Raw genomic sequence first — 13,080 nt, forward strand, 5'->3', positions numbered from 1 at the left:
ACAGAATAGAGCAGCAATAGAGCACAATAGAGCAGCAGCATGGCTCAGTGGAAAGAGCACGGGTTTGAAGTCGGAGGTCATGGGTTCAAATCCCGCCTCAGCCAATTGTCAGATGTCTGACTTTGGGCAAGTCACTTAACTTCTCTGTGCCTCAGTTACCCCATCTGTAAAATGGGGATGAAGACTGTGAGCCCCCCGTGAGACGACCTGATCACCTTGTAACCTCCCCAGCGCTTAGAACAGTGCTCTGCACATAGGAAGTGCTTAATAAATGCCATCATTATTATTATTAATTGCCTGATCGACTGATTGGGTCCAGGGGGCAGGAGTGAGCTGACGGCTCAATTTCTCGACTAGGAAACAGCTGCATCAGCAACTGCCCCTACCCCCCTCCCCGCCCATCTCCTCCCCGGGGGCAGCTGCCCCTGCCACCGAGACGCCTCTTCCAGTCGGACTGGGTTCCCTCCCCATCCCATCCAGGTCGGGCTCACCTGCACTGGGTAGAAAATGGCCTGCAGCGTCGGCAAGGCGTGGCCGAAAAAAAACTCCCAGGTTTCCGCCAGTGAATCCAGCAGCTTCTGGCCTGCAGGGGTAAGGGTGGGGGCAGGCGGATGAGAAGTGTAGGAGGGAGCAGGGTCAGTGGAGTCAGAGTAAGACTCGGAAGAATCAGTCTGTCAGTCAGAGCAGCCACAGGCCTGGCAGCCTATCAATCCATCCATCGGTGGTACTGACAAAAGTGCCTCTCAGCACTTATACTATATAACTTATACATATATCCTTAAATTGTTTATAGCGATAACTGTCTCCCCCTTTAGACTGTAAACTCGTTGTGGGCAGGGAATATGTCTACCAACTCTGTGGTATTGGAGTCTCCGAAGCGCTTAGTACAGTGCTCTGCAGACAGCAAGCACTCAGTAAATATCATGGGTGATACTGACCAGGCATTCGGGTGCTAAGATTGACCTGTGGTGTTCAGAAAGGGCGAGGTTACTGACTCAGGGCTTCTTCCGTGCCAAGAGTATCCTTCAAAGCCCTACTTCCCTTCAAAGCCGAACTGAGAGCTCACCTCCTCCAGGAGACCTTCCCAGACAGAGCCCCCTCCTTCCTCTCCCCCTCCTCCCCCACCCCTCCTTACCTCCTTCCCCTCCCCACAGCACCTGTATATATGTATATATGTTTGTACGTATTTATTGCTCTATTTTATTTGTACATATTTATTCTATTTATTTTATTTTGTTAATATGTTTTGTTGTCCGACTCCCCCTTCTAGACTGTGAGCCCACTGTTGGGTAGGGACCGTCTCTATATGTTGCCAACTTGTATTTCCCAAGCGTTTAGCACAGTGCTCTGCACACAGTAAGCACTCAATAAATATGATTGAATGAATGAATGAATGAAAAAGTTGGCATTGTCAGTGGAAGCAACTTGGCCTAGTGGATGGCGACCGGCCTGGGGAGTCAGAGGACCTGGGTTCTGTTCCCGGCTCCGACGCTTGTCTGCTGTGTGACCTTGGAAGAGTCACTTCACTTGTCTGTGCCTCAGTTACCTCATCTGTAAAATGGAGATTTAATACCTGTTCTCCCTCCTACTTAGACTGAGCCCCATGTGGGACATGGACTGTGTCCAACCTGATTTAACTTGTATCTACCCCAGAACTTAGTACAGTGATTGACACATAGTAAGCGCTTAACAAATACCAATTTTTTAACAAAAACAAAAGCACTGCGCTAAACGCTGGGACAGACACAGGATAACATGAATGAACACAGTCCTGGTCCCTCATGGGGCTCACAGTGTAAGAGGGAGGAGGACCAGCGATTGGATTCCCATTTTATAGAGGAAAAAACTGAGGCCCTGAGAGGGAAGGGGCAGAGCTGGGACTAGAACTCGAGGTTCTGACTCTCCGACCCACATTCTGCCTACTGAACCCAGAGCTCAGCACAGAGCAAGAACTTCACAAATACCATTTTGATGATCTCCTGCTGACGGCTACGCCCTCCCACTCTTTCTAAATACTCTGTGTGTGTTGGTTTGTCTGCCTGCCTCCCCCATTGGTGTGTAAGCCACTCCACAGCAGGGCACGTGGGCCTTGCTGCCACTGAACTCTTGGACTTCACCCAAGCATTTAGAACAGTGTGGCGCCCACGAGAAGTGCTCAGTGAAAACCGCTCATTGACTGGTTGATCGATCATTTGACAGGTGGAGGTGGAGACCCCTTCTCCCCCAGGGCTCCATCCCCCGCAGACCCTCCCCTGGGTCAGCCTGCCGCGGAGGCGGGCAGCAGCAGGCGGCAGTGGAGGGGGGATGACCCGGGGGAGGGGGCGCAATGTGGATGGGTCCCGGCCCACTGGGAGGCACCTGGCTGTGGGGGACCCCGGAGGTCTCGGCAGAGCAGGATCCTGGAGGTGGGAGGGGCATCCAGCCCCCGAGCACCACAGCCAGGGCCCCTTGGGTGTCCAACTTACCTTCGTAAAAGTGGACCTTGTCTCTGAGGATCACCATGCCCTTGGTCAGCAGCTGGTTCTGCAATGACACAACAGTCACGTAATGGCCCCCGCCTCGACGCCGCTCAGAGACAACACACCAAGACAACCCACAGAGATACCCCTCAGAGTCACTGCCCAGAGACACCTTAGGGAGACACTGTGCAAAGATGTCACGTGGAGACACTGTGTGGAGACACCACGCAGAGACACTGGGAGGGGTCCATGGCCTCCCCGGGCTGGGCGAGCATCCCAGACCCCACCTCAAACTCTCACCTGCAGGTACTCCGTGAAAAACGACCCCAGCTCTGTCTTCAGTAACTGCCTGCGGCCAGAGGGAGAGGAGTCACATGAGCATACGGCCCCTCAAAATTACACCGGGCGACACAGCCCCTGCCCCCTCCCTGTCGGCTCAACCCCAAGGGCCCATGACCCGAACTGGAGGCCCAGCACAAACACGGTGGCAGTGGGGGAGGGGGAGGAGAGCCAAAGCAGAGAGTCCAGTATGGGGGCAGTGTATTAGGGTTCGGCCCCCCGGCCCGCCGCATGACCTTGGGCCTGTACCCTAACCTTCTGGGATCTCAGGCTCATCCTCTTTACAACAGAGAGATGGTCCCTTGCTCTCCCCACCCTCAGACTGGGAGCCTCTGGGGGACCCAGTACAGTGCTCTCCACACAGTAGGTGCTCAATAAATGTGATTGAATGAATGAATGAATGAATGAATATCCTGTTTTGGGGAAGCAGCATGGCTCAGTGGAAAGAGCCCGGGCTTTGGGGTCAGAGGTCATGGGTTCAGATCCCAGCTCCGCCACTTGTCAGCTGTGTGACTTTGGGCAAGTCACTTAAATTCTCTGGGCCTCAATTACCTCATCTGTAAAATGGGGATGAAGACTGTGAGCCCCCATGGGACAACCTGATCACTTTGTATCCTCCCCAGTGCTTAGAACAGTGCTTTGCACATAGTAAGCGCTTAATAAATGCCATTATTATTATTATTATTATTATTATTATTATTATTATTCTACTGCAGTGCTCAGCACAGCGCTTGGTGTAGAAGAAGCCCTGAATCTTAAGACTTCCTCAGGGGTAGTAGTTGGAGGGAAAATCATCTCCCTTTGCCCTAAATCAATGGTATTATTGAGCACTTACTGTATGTACAGTCCTTTTCCAAGCGCTTGGGGGATGGTCTGATAAAACAGAGTTGATAGACAGGACCCCTGCCCACAGGGAGCTGATGGCCTGGAGGTGCAGGGTTTCCACCTGGGGTGAATTCACCACTCTGGCAGGGGAGCGACTCTCTGCTTGCTCTGCTTCTCCAAGGTCCAGAAAAGCTGGGATCCTCAGCAGAGTTATACAGCAAAATCTGTCCCAGAGCCGAAGTCAGCGAACAGGAACTCTGGCTGCTTTGGAGCCACTGGGCCGAGACGGAGCCCCGGCAGGGAGGAGGCAGTTGAAACTCTCAGCCCGACCCTCTCTATGCATCATCGAGGCAGGTGGTGGGGACACAGGGGGAAGCAGGAAGCAGGAAGCCGGAAGCCAATGGATCCCTCCCCCAGGCAGATTCAGGGGCCGAGAGGGAAGCCCAGTTCCTTCCCCAGTGTAATGGCGTGGAGCCGTCCCTTCCTGCCCGGCACTCCGGGCCCAACCCGGACACAAGACCTGATCGCCCCCAGACAGGAGATCTCACCCAAGCTGCATCCTGTGCTCGCCCCAGCCCCTCCCTGCCCCCCTCCACCCCGAGAGGCAGCCGACTCACAGTGGGCAGGGAGCGTGTCTACCTACAAACTCTGTCATAATGTACTCTCCCAAGCCCTGCACACAGTGGGTACTCAAGAAATACCAATACCATGACACATCACGGCTCTGAAACGTCCATGAGGCCTCAACTCCCTCAACCACCAAATTCCTGTTCCTCGGCTACTTGCTAATAAGAATAATAATGATAATAACAATCGTGGTGCTTGGTAATCAATCAATCGTATTTATTGAGCGCTTACTGTGTGCATAGCACTGTACTAAGTGCCTGGGAAGTACAAGTTGGCAACATATAGAGACAGTCCCTACCCAACAGTGGGCTCACAGTCTAGAAGCGTTTACTATATGCCAAGCACTGTACTAAGTGCTGAAATCTGATACAAGGTAATCAGGTCCCACACAAGGCTCACAGTCTAAGATAGGAGGGCGAACAGGTATGATTCCCCATTTTGCTGATGAGGAAGCTGATCAACCAGTCGTATTTATTGAGCGCTGTACTCAGCACTTGGAACTGTGCCCAAACTGACTAGCTTGTATCTACCCCAGTGCTTAGTATGGCACCTGGCACAAAGTAAGCATTTAACAAATACCATAAAAGCCAAATATTTTAGTGTCCGTCTCCCCTGCTAGGTTGCAAAGTCTTGGAAGGCAGGGATCTCCTCCCCCTCATACTGGGAGCTCCCTGTGGGACAGGAACTATGTCCAACTCAACTATCTTTTTTATGGTATTTATTAAGCTTCCACTATGTGCCAGGCACTATACTAAGCACTGGGATAGATATAAGCTTATCAGGTTGGGCACAGTCCATGATCCACATGGGGCTCACAATCCTCATTCCCATTTTCCAGATGAGGAAACTGAGGCCCAGAGAAGTGAAGTGACTTGCTTAGGGTCACACAGCAGACAAGTGGCAGAGCCAGGATTAGAACCCAGGCCCTTCCTCTTTCCACTAGGCCATGCTGCTTATCTTGCACCTATTCCAGAGCTTAGTATCATGTTTAGCACAAAGTATGTGCTTAGTAAAATATCACAATCATCATCACCATCATCACCATCAGGATGACTTGTTTAAAACTGCTGGCAGAATCTCCCCGACTGGGACTTGGTTATTATTATTATTATTCTAACATTTATTCAGTGCTACTATGTGCCCCTCTCCCATGTGCTCAGTATAGTGCTCTGCATTCCACGGGTGCCTAGGACACATGACAGATTGACCGTGGCTTCCGGACCAGTCCAGCTTGGAAATTTTAGACACATCTACAGGCCAGTCAGCAGATCCAGGAGTGGGATAACCAATGTTTCCAGCGATGGAGCCATGAGGATGGGCAGGAGGGAGAGCAGACTGCCTCAATGCCGACAAACAGAGGCCAGATCTGATGGAACTGGTGCTCTGGGCGGGGTGGGGAATCCACACAGAATCAACAGACACCTCTGCCTCAGGGAGGGAGGGAGAGCCCCTGCCTGCTCTACCTCTACCATCCAAGGCTGGGTGGCCTTGGTTGAGTCGCTTTACCTCAGTGGGTCCCAGCTTCCTCCTCTGTACAGTGGGAAGAAGATCCCTGCCCATCCCCCTAACCCCCCACCTTTTTTATGGTATTTGTTAAGCGTTCACTATGTGCCAAGCACTGTACTAGGTGCTGGAGTAGAGACAAGATAATCAGGTTGGATGCAGTCCCTGTCCCACATGGGGCTCACCATCTTAATCCCCATTTTACACATAAGGTCCCTGAGGCACAGAGAAGTGAAGTGACTTGCCCATAGTCACATAGCAGACGAGTGGCAGAGCTGGGATTAGAGCCCAGGTCCTTCTGACTCCTGGGCCCGTGCTCTAACCACTAGGCACACTGCTTCCCCTTAGACCTTCCCCTTCCCCTTAGCCCCATGTGGGACAGGGACTGTGTCCAATCCAATCATCTTGAATCTACCCTAAAGTTTGGCACAGTGCTGAACACATAGTAAGTGCAGTAACCACAACTGAACTAACTTCAGCCAAAAGCCCAACTCGGGCCTGCCCAAAAGAGCTCAATCAGCCTCCACTTCCCCCCGGCATGCCTGGACCCAGTCCAGGGGAGCAGACTTTGACCTCTGGTCAATCATGGCCAAGGTGAAAATCACCAGGGGGCAGAGCCAAGCTAGTGACCACTGACAAACTTCATTCAGTGGCACATGTGCCAACTGAGAACTGGAACAGCTTCTCTGACAGTGCTCATCAAGGGTCACCGGGGCCCCAGGTAGATTCTATTTCACCTTACTGGGAAGCAGCATGGCATAGTGGATAGAGCAAGGATTTGGGAGTCAGAGGTCGTGGGTTTGAATTCTGGCTCTGCCACTTGTCAGCTGTGTGACTTTGGGCAAGTCACTTCACTTCTCTGTGCTTCAGTTACCTCATCTGTAAAATGGGGATTAAAACTGTGAGCCTCATGTGGGGCAGCCCGATAACCCTGTATCTACCCCAGCGCTTAGAACAGTGCTTGGCAAATAGTAAGTGCTTAACAAATACCATCGCTGTCACCTTTCTTTCTATAATAATAATATTAATGATGGTATTTGAAAATTGCTGACTATGTGTCAAGCACTGTTCTAAAGACTGGGGTAGATACAAACTAGTCAGGTTGGACACAATCCCTGTGCCACCTGGGGCTCACACTCTTAAACTCGACTTTACAGATGAGGGAACTGAGGCATGGAGAAGTGAAGTAACACAGCAGACAAGGGGCAGAGCCGGGATTAGAACCCAGATCCTTCTGACTCCCAGGCTGGGGCTCTATCCATTCGGCCACGCTGCTTCCACAGGGGCCCAAGGGGTCTCCCCATGGCTCCTGGGAACTGATCCAGAGGCCTGACACACCTGGCTACTTTGACACTCACTCAGGGACTCACCCCCTTTATCTCTCCCTTCCTGAAGTGCAATTATTGTAGTGTCTGCCTCTCCAAGCTAGACTGTGAGCTCTGTCAGCTCCAGGAATAACTGTAATTGTGATATCTGTGAAGCACTTACTATGTGCCAATCAATCAGTCAATCAATGGTATTTATTGAGTGCTTACTGTGTGCAGCACACTGTAAATAAGCGCTTGGGAGAGTACAATAATAACAGATTTGGTAGACATGTTCCCTGCCCACAACAAGCTTACAATCTAGAGAGGGAGAAAGACATTAATATAAATAATTTAATTATGGATATATGCTATGCATTGTTCTAAGTGCTGGGGTAGATACAAGATCATCAGGTCCCACATGGGGCTCACACTGTAAACAGGAGGGAGAACACATCTTGAATGCTCATTTTACAGATGAGGGAACTGAGGCACAGAAAAGGGAAGTGACTTGCTTTGGGCAGGGAACGTATCTGTTTATTGTTCTACTGTACTCTCCCGAGAGCTTAGTACAGTGCTCCACACACAGTTAGTGCTCAATAAATACGACTGACTGACTGACAAGGTCACACAGCAGACAAATGGCAGAGGTAGGATTGGAATCCAGATCCTCTGACTCCCAAACCCATGGTTTTTTCCATTAGGCTACACTGCTTCAGACACTTTGAGAGTCCTACTGGGAGCAGAAAACTGGATTGGGCTCCTGCTGTTTGCAGGGCTCCGTACTGGGCACCTGTGTACAGAGATCAGGACTGGGCACCTACTGTGTACAGAGTGCTGGATTGGGACCTACTGTGTTTAGAGCAGTGTACTGGGCACCTAGTGAGTTCAGAGTGCTGGATTGGGCACTTACTGTGTGCAGAGTGCTGGACTGGATGCCTGCCATGTGCAGAACAGTTTGCTGGGTGCCTGTTGTATGCAGAGGGAGAGTGCAATAGAGGTAAAGGACCTTTCATTCTAACAGGGGACTCAGACACACAATTCTTCACAGAAAGGAGAAAAAGGGAACCAAAACAGGCCTGTTACCTGTCTCCCCCTTCTTGACTGTAAGTCCGTTGTTGGGTAGGGACCGACTCTATGTGTTCCCGATTTGTACTTCCCAAGTGCTTAGTACAGTGCTCTGCACACAGTAAGTGCTCAATAAATACGATTGAATGAATGAATGAATGAATGAATGAAAGCTTCAGCAGGAAGTTGGTGAGTACAGAAATGCCAAGGGTAGGCAGGAGGCCGGGCCGCAGAGAAGGGAGGATGGGAGGATGGGTCCACAGAGAAGGGAAGACGGGAGGACGGAGCCATAGAGAAGGGTGGATGGGAGGATGGGGTCCCAGAGAAGGGCAGCCAGCAATTCAACCTGCATGCTCAATCTGTCACCAAATCCTGTCATTTCAACCTTCACAGCATCACCAAAATCCGTCCTTTCCTCTCCATCCAAACTGCTACCCCACAGATCCAACACATCCTATCCCACCCTGACTACTGCATCAGCCTCCTTGTTCACCTCTAGACTGTAAACTCGTTGTGGGCAGGGATTGTGTCTGTTATACAACTCATTTGGCCTCTCCCAAGTGCTCAGTACAGTGCTCTGCACAGTCAGCACTCCATTCTAATCCCAGCTCCTCCACCTGTTGTGTGACCTAGGGCAAGTCACTTCACTTCTTTGTGCCTCAGTTCCCTCATCTGTAAAAGGGGGATTAAGACTGTGAGCCTCACGTGAGACAACCTGATTACCTAGTATCTACCCCAGTGCTTAGAACAGTGCTTGGCACATAGTAAGTGCTTAACAAATACCATTATTGTTATTATTATTATTATTATAAATAGCACTGATTGATTGACTGATCCCCAGGGAAGCACTCCTGAAGGAGATGGGGACAGCTTTGCTCAGGCCTAGCTGGGCTCGTAGTTCACCTGCTGGCCGCTGTGACTCCCATCACTCGAGCTGCTGCCGCCGCCGCCGCCAGGACCACCAGGACCATCAGGGCCGCCCGACTCACCTGACACCCTCGTTGAGGTTGTAGAGTCCGTGCTCCGGGAGGCCTTTTCGCTGAAACACGGCAATCACCCCGTGCTGGATGCTGCCAGAGGGGGAGATGGAAGGGGAGGGGGTCAGAGCAGGGAATGTGAACCCAGGAGTTCTGCCCAGGGCCCACCTCCCTGCTTCTCATTCCCCGCTCCGTGGGTCCCAGAGGGAGGAACAAGAAAATCCCTTCTACAGAAAACCACCTCACCACCGCCCTGCCTCCTCCAGCACCCTGACTTCAGGACAGGTCCAAGGAGTTAGGCCAAAGCCTCCAAAACGCCATCTCCTCCAGGAAGCCTTCCCTACTGCTTCCCAACCCCTGGTCATGTCAGTCCAATGGGCAACCCAGCCCAGCATTGAGGTACTCTTGTGCACACACTGACTTGCATAATGATAACAATAATAATAATAATAATTATGGTATTTAAGTGCTTACCATGTGACAAGCACTGTTCTAAGCACTGGGGTAGATACAAGGTAACTAGGTTGTCCCTTGTGGGGCTCAAAGTCTTGATCCCCATTTTACAGATGAGGTAACTGAGGCCCAGAGAAGTGAAGTGACTTGCCTAAGGTCACACAGCAGACAAGTGGTGGAGCAGGGATTAGAACCCATGACCTGACTCCTAGGCCCTTGCTCTACCCAGTATGCCATGCTGCATATACTCAGTTATCCCCCAGTTTATCCTGACAGTCATGTTCTTTCCTCTAGACTGCAAGATTGCTGTGGGCAGGGAATGTGTCTATTATATTGCTGGGTGGTAATAATAATAATAATAATAGTAATGGCATTTCTTAAGCGCTTACTATGTGCCAAGCACTGTTCTCAGCCCTGGTCTCTCCGAAGTGCTTAATACAGTTCCCTGCACACAGGAAGCCCTCAGGAAATATGATCGATTGATTAATTCCTATTTTCCCGTGGGGGAAAGGATGTGGACAGGGTCAACCCTCACCTGTTCCAGGTGACGTTGGAGAAAGCCCGGTGGGGTGGCCCAGCGCGGGCGGTGGTGGCGGCCCCGTCCCAGTCCTCCGCCGCGGGCTGCTCCCGCTGGTCCGGCACCCGGGCGCCTGCCGAACTCATGAACTTTAACCTGTACACAGGCCCCCGCACCGTCAGTCCACCGGCTGGGCCGGGCCTGTCCGGTCCGGTCTGGCCCCCACCGCTGTCCCCGCTCCAGAAGGAGCTTAGACAATGTGACAGACAGAGAGCAGGGCAGAGACAGCGAGACAGGGAGGGCCACGTGCCACGAGTGCAATAATAATAATAATAATAATGATGGCATTTATTAAGCGCTTACTATAGGCAAAGCACTGTTCTAAGCACTGGGGAGGTTACAAGGTGATCAGGTTGTCCCACGGGGAACTCACAGTCTTCATCCCCATTTGACAGATGAGGGAACTGGGGCCCAGTGAAGTGACTTGCCCAAAGTCACACAGCAGACAAATGGCGGAGCTGGGATTTGAGCCCGAGACCTCTGACTCCAAAGCCCAGGATCTTTCCACTGAGCCACGCTGCTTCTCTATACCAACAATACCAGCCTCGACCCTCAAATCCTAGAGAAGGACTTCTCAGGGTCTTTACCGAGGCCGGTGGGGAGGGAGGAAGGCGGGTCTGCCTAGTCTGGGGGCCGGCAGCTGTCTCCTGGAGACACACACACACACACACACACACACACGCCGCCTCCCCGGGGCTCCACGTGTCTCCACCTGTCAGCGTCTCTGCTCCGGTCCCGCCCTTCCCGGCCCCGCCCTCCGACCCCGGTCCTCCGGCCGCTCATTGCGGGAAACGAAAGCCCCCGGGAAAGGCAAGGAGAGGAGAGAAAGAAGCCGAGCCATCCTGAAGGGGCCCCGAGGCCTGCCCTGGAAAGTTTCGCAATGGCTTTACCGCTGCTCTGCATCACTCGCGTACACGAACTCTCTCACACCCTTCACACGCACTGCGACCCCCCGCGCACCCACCCCCACACACGCTCTCAGATATATACGTGTGAGTGCACACATCAGCTGACACACCGCCTATCCCCACTTCTCCCCCTCAGAACAGAGAAAGGGCCCACCTCCCCGAGAACAGTCAGCTTCTCTTCTCCCACCCCAGAGCGGTCAGCGATGCTCCTCCTCCATCCCTGATTCCCCAGTGACCCCGCACAGATCATACCACACCCCTGACTGTCCCCCTCCAGCTCTGACTGTCCCCCAGTGACCACCCAGGTCTGCGCTCTGCATGGCCCAATGGATGAAGCGCCTGGGCCCGGGAGTCGGGGGGACCTGGGTTCCAGTCCCCACTCTGTCATCTGTCTGCTGTGTGATCTTGAGCAAGCTACTTAACTTGTCTGTGCCTATCATCTCATCTGTGAAGTGGAGATTAAGACCGTAAGCCCCATGAGGGACATGTACTGTTGTCCAATCTGATCGTCTTGTCCTCAGAACACCAGTGCTTAGAACAGTGCCTGCCGCATTGTAAGTGCTTAACAGATACCATAAACAGAACAAAGGCAAATATCCAACACTCCTGACTCTCCCCACAGTGATCAGTGATTCAGTGTGGACCATCCAACACCCCTGACACTCCATCCCTGACTCTCCCCAGTGACTCAGCCCAGGCCATCCAACACCCTTAACTCTTTCCTCTCCATCTCTAAATCTCCCCAGTGACCCAGCATGGACCATCGCACACCCGGGATTTCCCCTCTGTCCCCTCTCCCTGGAGCTGGGGGATTTGGGGACCAGAGTTTCCGTGTCCACCCTGTGCTCTGTTCCCATTTTGAGGTTGTGATTCAGCCTGGACCCCCAGACAAGGGCTCTGGGGGTGTCGGCCCTTCCCCACTAAACCGAGCCTGGTGAGCAGGGGCAGCAGCAGTGGGAGGGATGGGGCTGCAGAGCTCAGATGGGGGCTTGGGCAGCCGGCCGGTGCATTTTGAATCTTGACTGTTCCCAGCCAGGCCTATGGCTTCAGGGTGAACACAACGGCTGATCTGACTGCACCTCTCTGCACCTCCCAGCCAGCCAAGCAGCACAGCGCAGGGCTCTGGGGCTCCAGCGCTGCCCCTGGAACTAGGCCTCCAGCCAGGATCTCGGAGGGTTCAGGGGACTGGCTACTCTCCGCCCTGGGGTGTGTGGCTCCTCACAGCCCTGGAAGGGGGGGTGTTTCTCAATTCTGGGGGGCAGTCCTGGCTCCTCAAGGCCCTGGGGAGACCTGGCTCCTGTCCATCTTTGGGGGGGGGGGGGGGCTGGCTTCTCACAGCTGGAGGGGGCCTGGCTCCTCACAGCTGGAGGGGGCCTGGATCCTCACAGCTCAAAGGGGCCTGGGTCCTCACCACCCAGGGGGGCGGTGGGGGTGTGTGTGACTCCCCTCAGCCCAAGGGGGCGGGCGGGGAACCCCGGCTCCCCTCGGCCATCTCCTGGGGAAGTGAGGAATAACCGGAAACTCCCGGTCATGAGCAGGGGGTGGGCTACATTCAGGGAGAAGAAATCTAGAATGGGACGGGAAGGGATGCAGAAGGAAGAGTCCAGGAGCAGGCATGGTCCAGTCCTAAACTGGGGTAGCATTACCTAGGAGGCAGGAGATGGGACAGGATGGGCCACCTTAGCGGCATGACCGAGGGAAAAGAGCACAGGCCTGAGAGTCTGAGGACCTAGGTTTTAATCCCAGCTCCACCACTTGTCTGCTGTGTGGCTTGGGGCAAGTTCACTTTACTTCTTTGGGCCTCCGCTTCTTCAACTGTACAACAGGGATAAGATACCAGGTCTTCCTCCCGCTTAGACTGTGAGCCCTGTACGGGCCAGGGAATATGTCCAACCAGGTTATCTTTTATCTGCCATAGTAAGAAGCACTATGAATACTATTATTAATAAAAAATGGCATTTCTTAAGTTCTTTTCTCCTAAAAGCTCCCCACTGATCTCCCCCTCCATCCCATATCTCCCCAGTGATCCAGCGTGGATCA

The 13,080-nt window shown here is 52.9% G+C and overlaps 1 protein-coding gene across 1 annotated transcript in view; it reads right to left on the bottom strand.

Moving 5' to 3' along the window:
• PRR5 (proline rich 5) overlaps window positions 1-13,080 on the bottom strand; it is a 32,372-nt gene that overhangs the window by 10,323 nt on the left and 8,969 nt on the right. The window contains 5 exon segments of the mRNA XM_038756605.1: window positions 492-583; window positions 2,466-2,523; window positions 2,760-2,808; window positions 9,115-9,195; window positions 10,091-10,228. Of these exon segments, the coding sequence (XP_038612533.1) occupies window positions 492-583; window positions 2,466-2,523; window positions 2,760-2,808; window positions 9,115-9,195; window positions 10,091-10,218 (408 nt within the window). The 5' untranslated portion in view covers window positions 10,219-10,228.

This window comes from Tachyglossus aculeatus, chromosome 14, assembly GCF_015852505.1.
Source record: "Tachyglossus aculeatus isolate mTacAcu1 chromosome 14, mTacAcu1.pri, whole genome shotgun sequence".
NCBI lineage: Eukaryota > Metazoa > Chordata > Mammalia > Monotremata > Tachyglossidae > Tachyglossus > Tachyglossus aculeatus.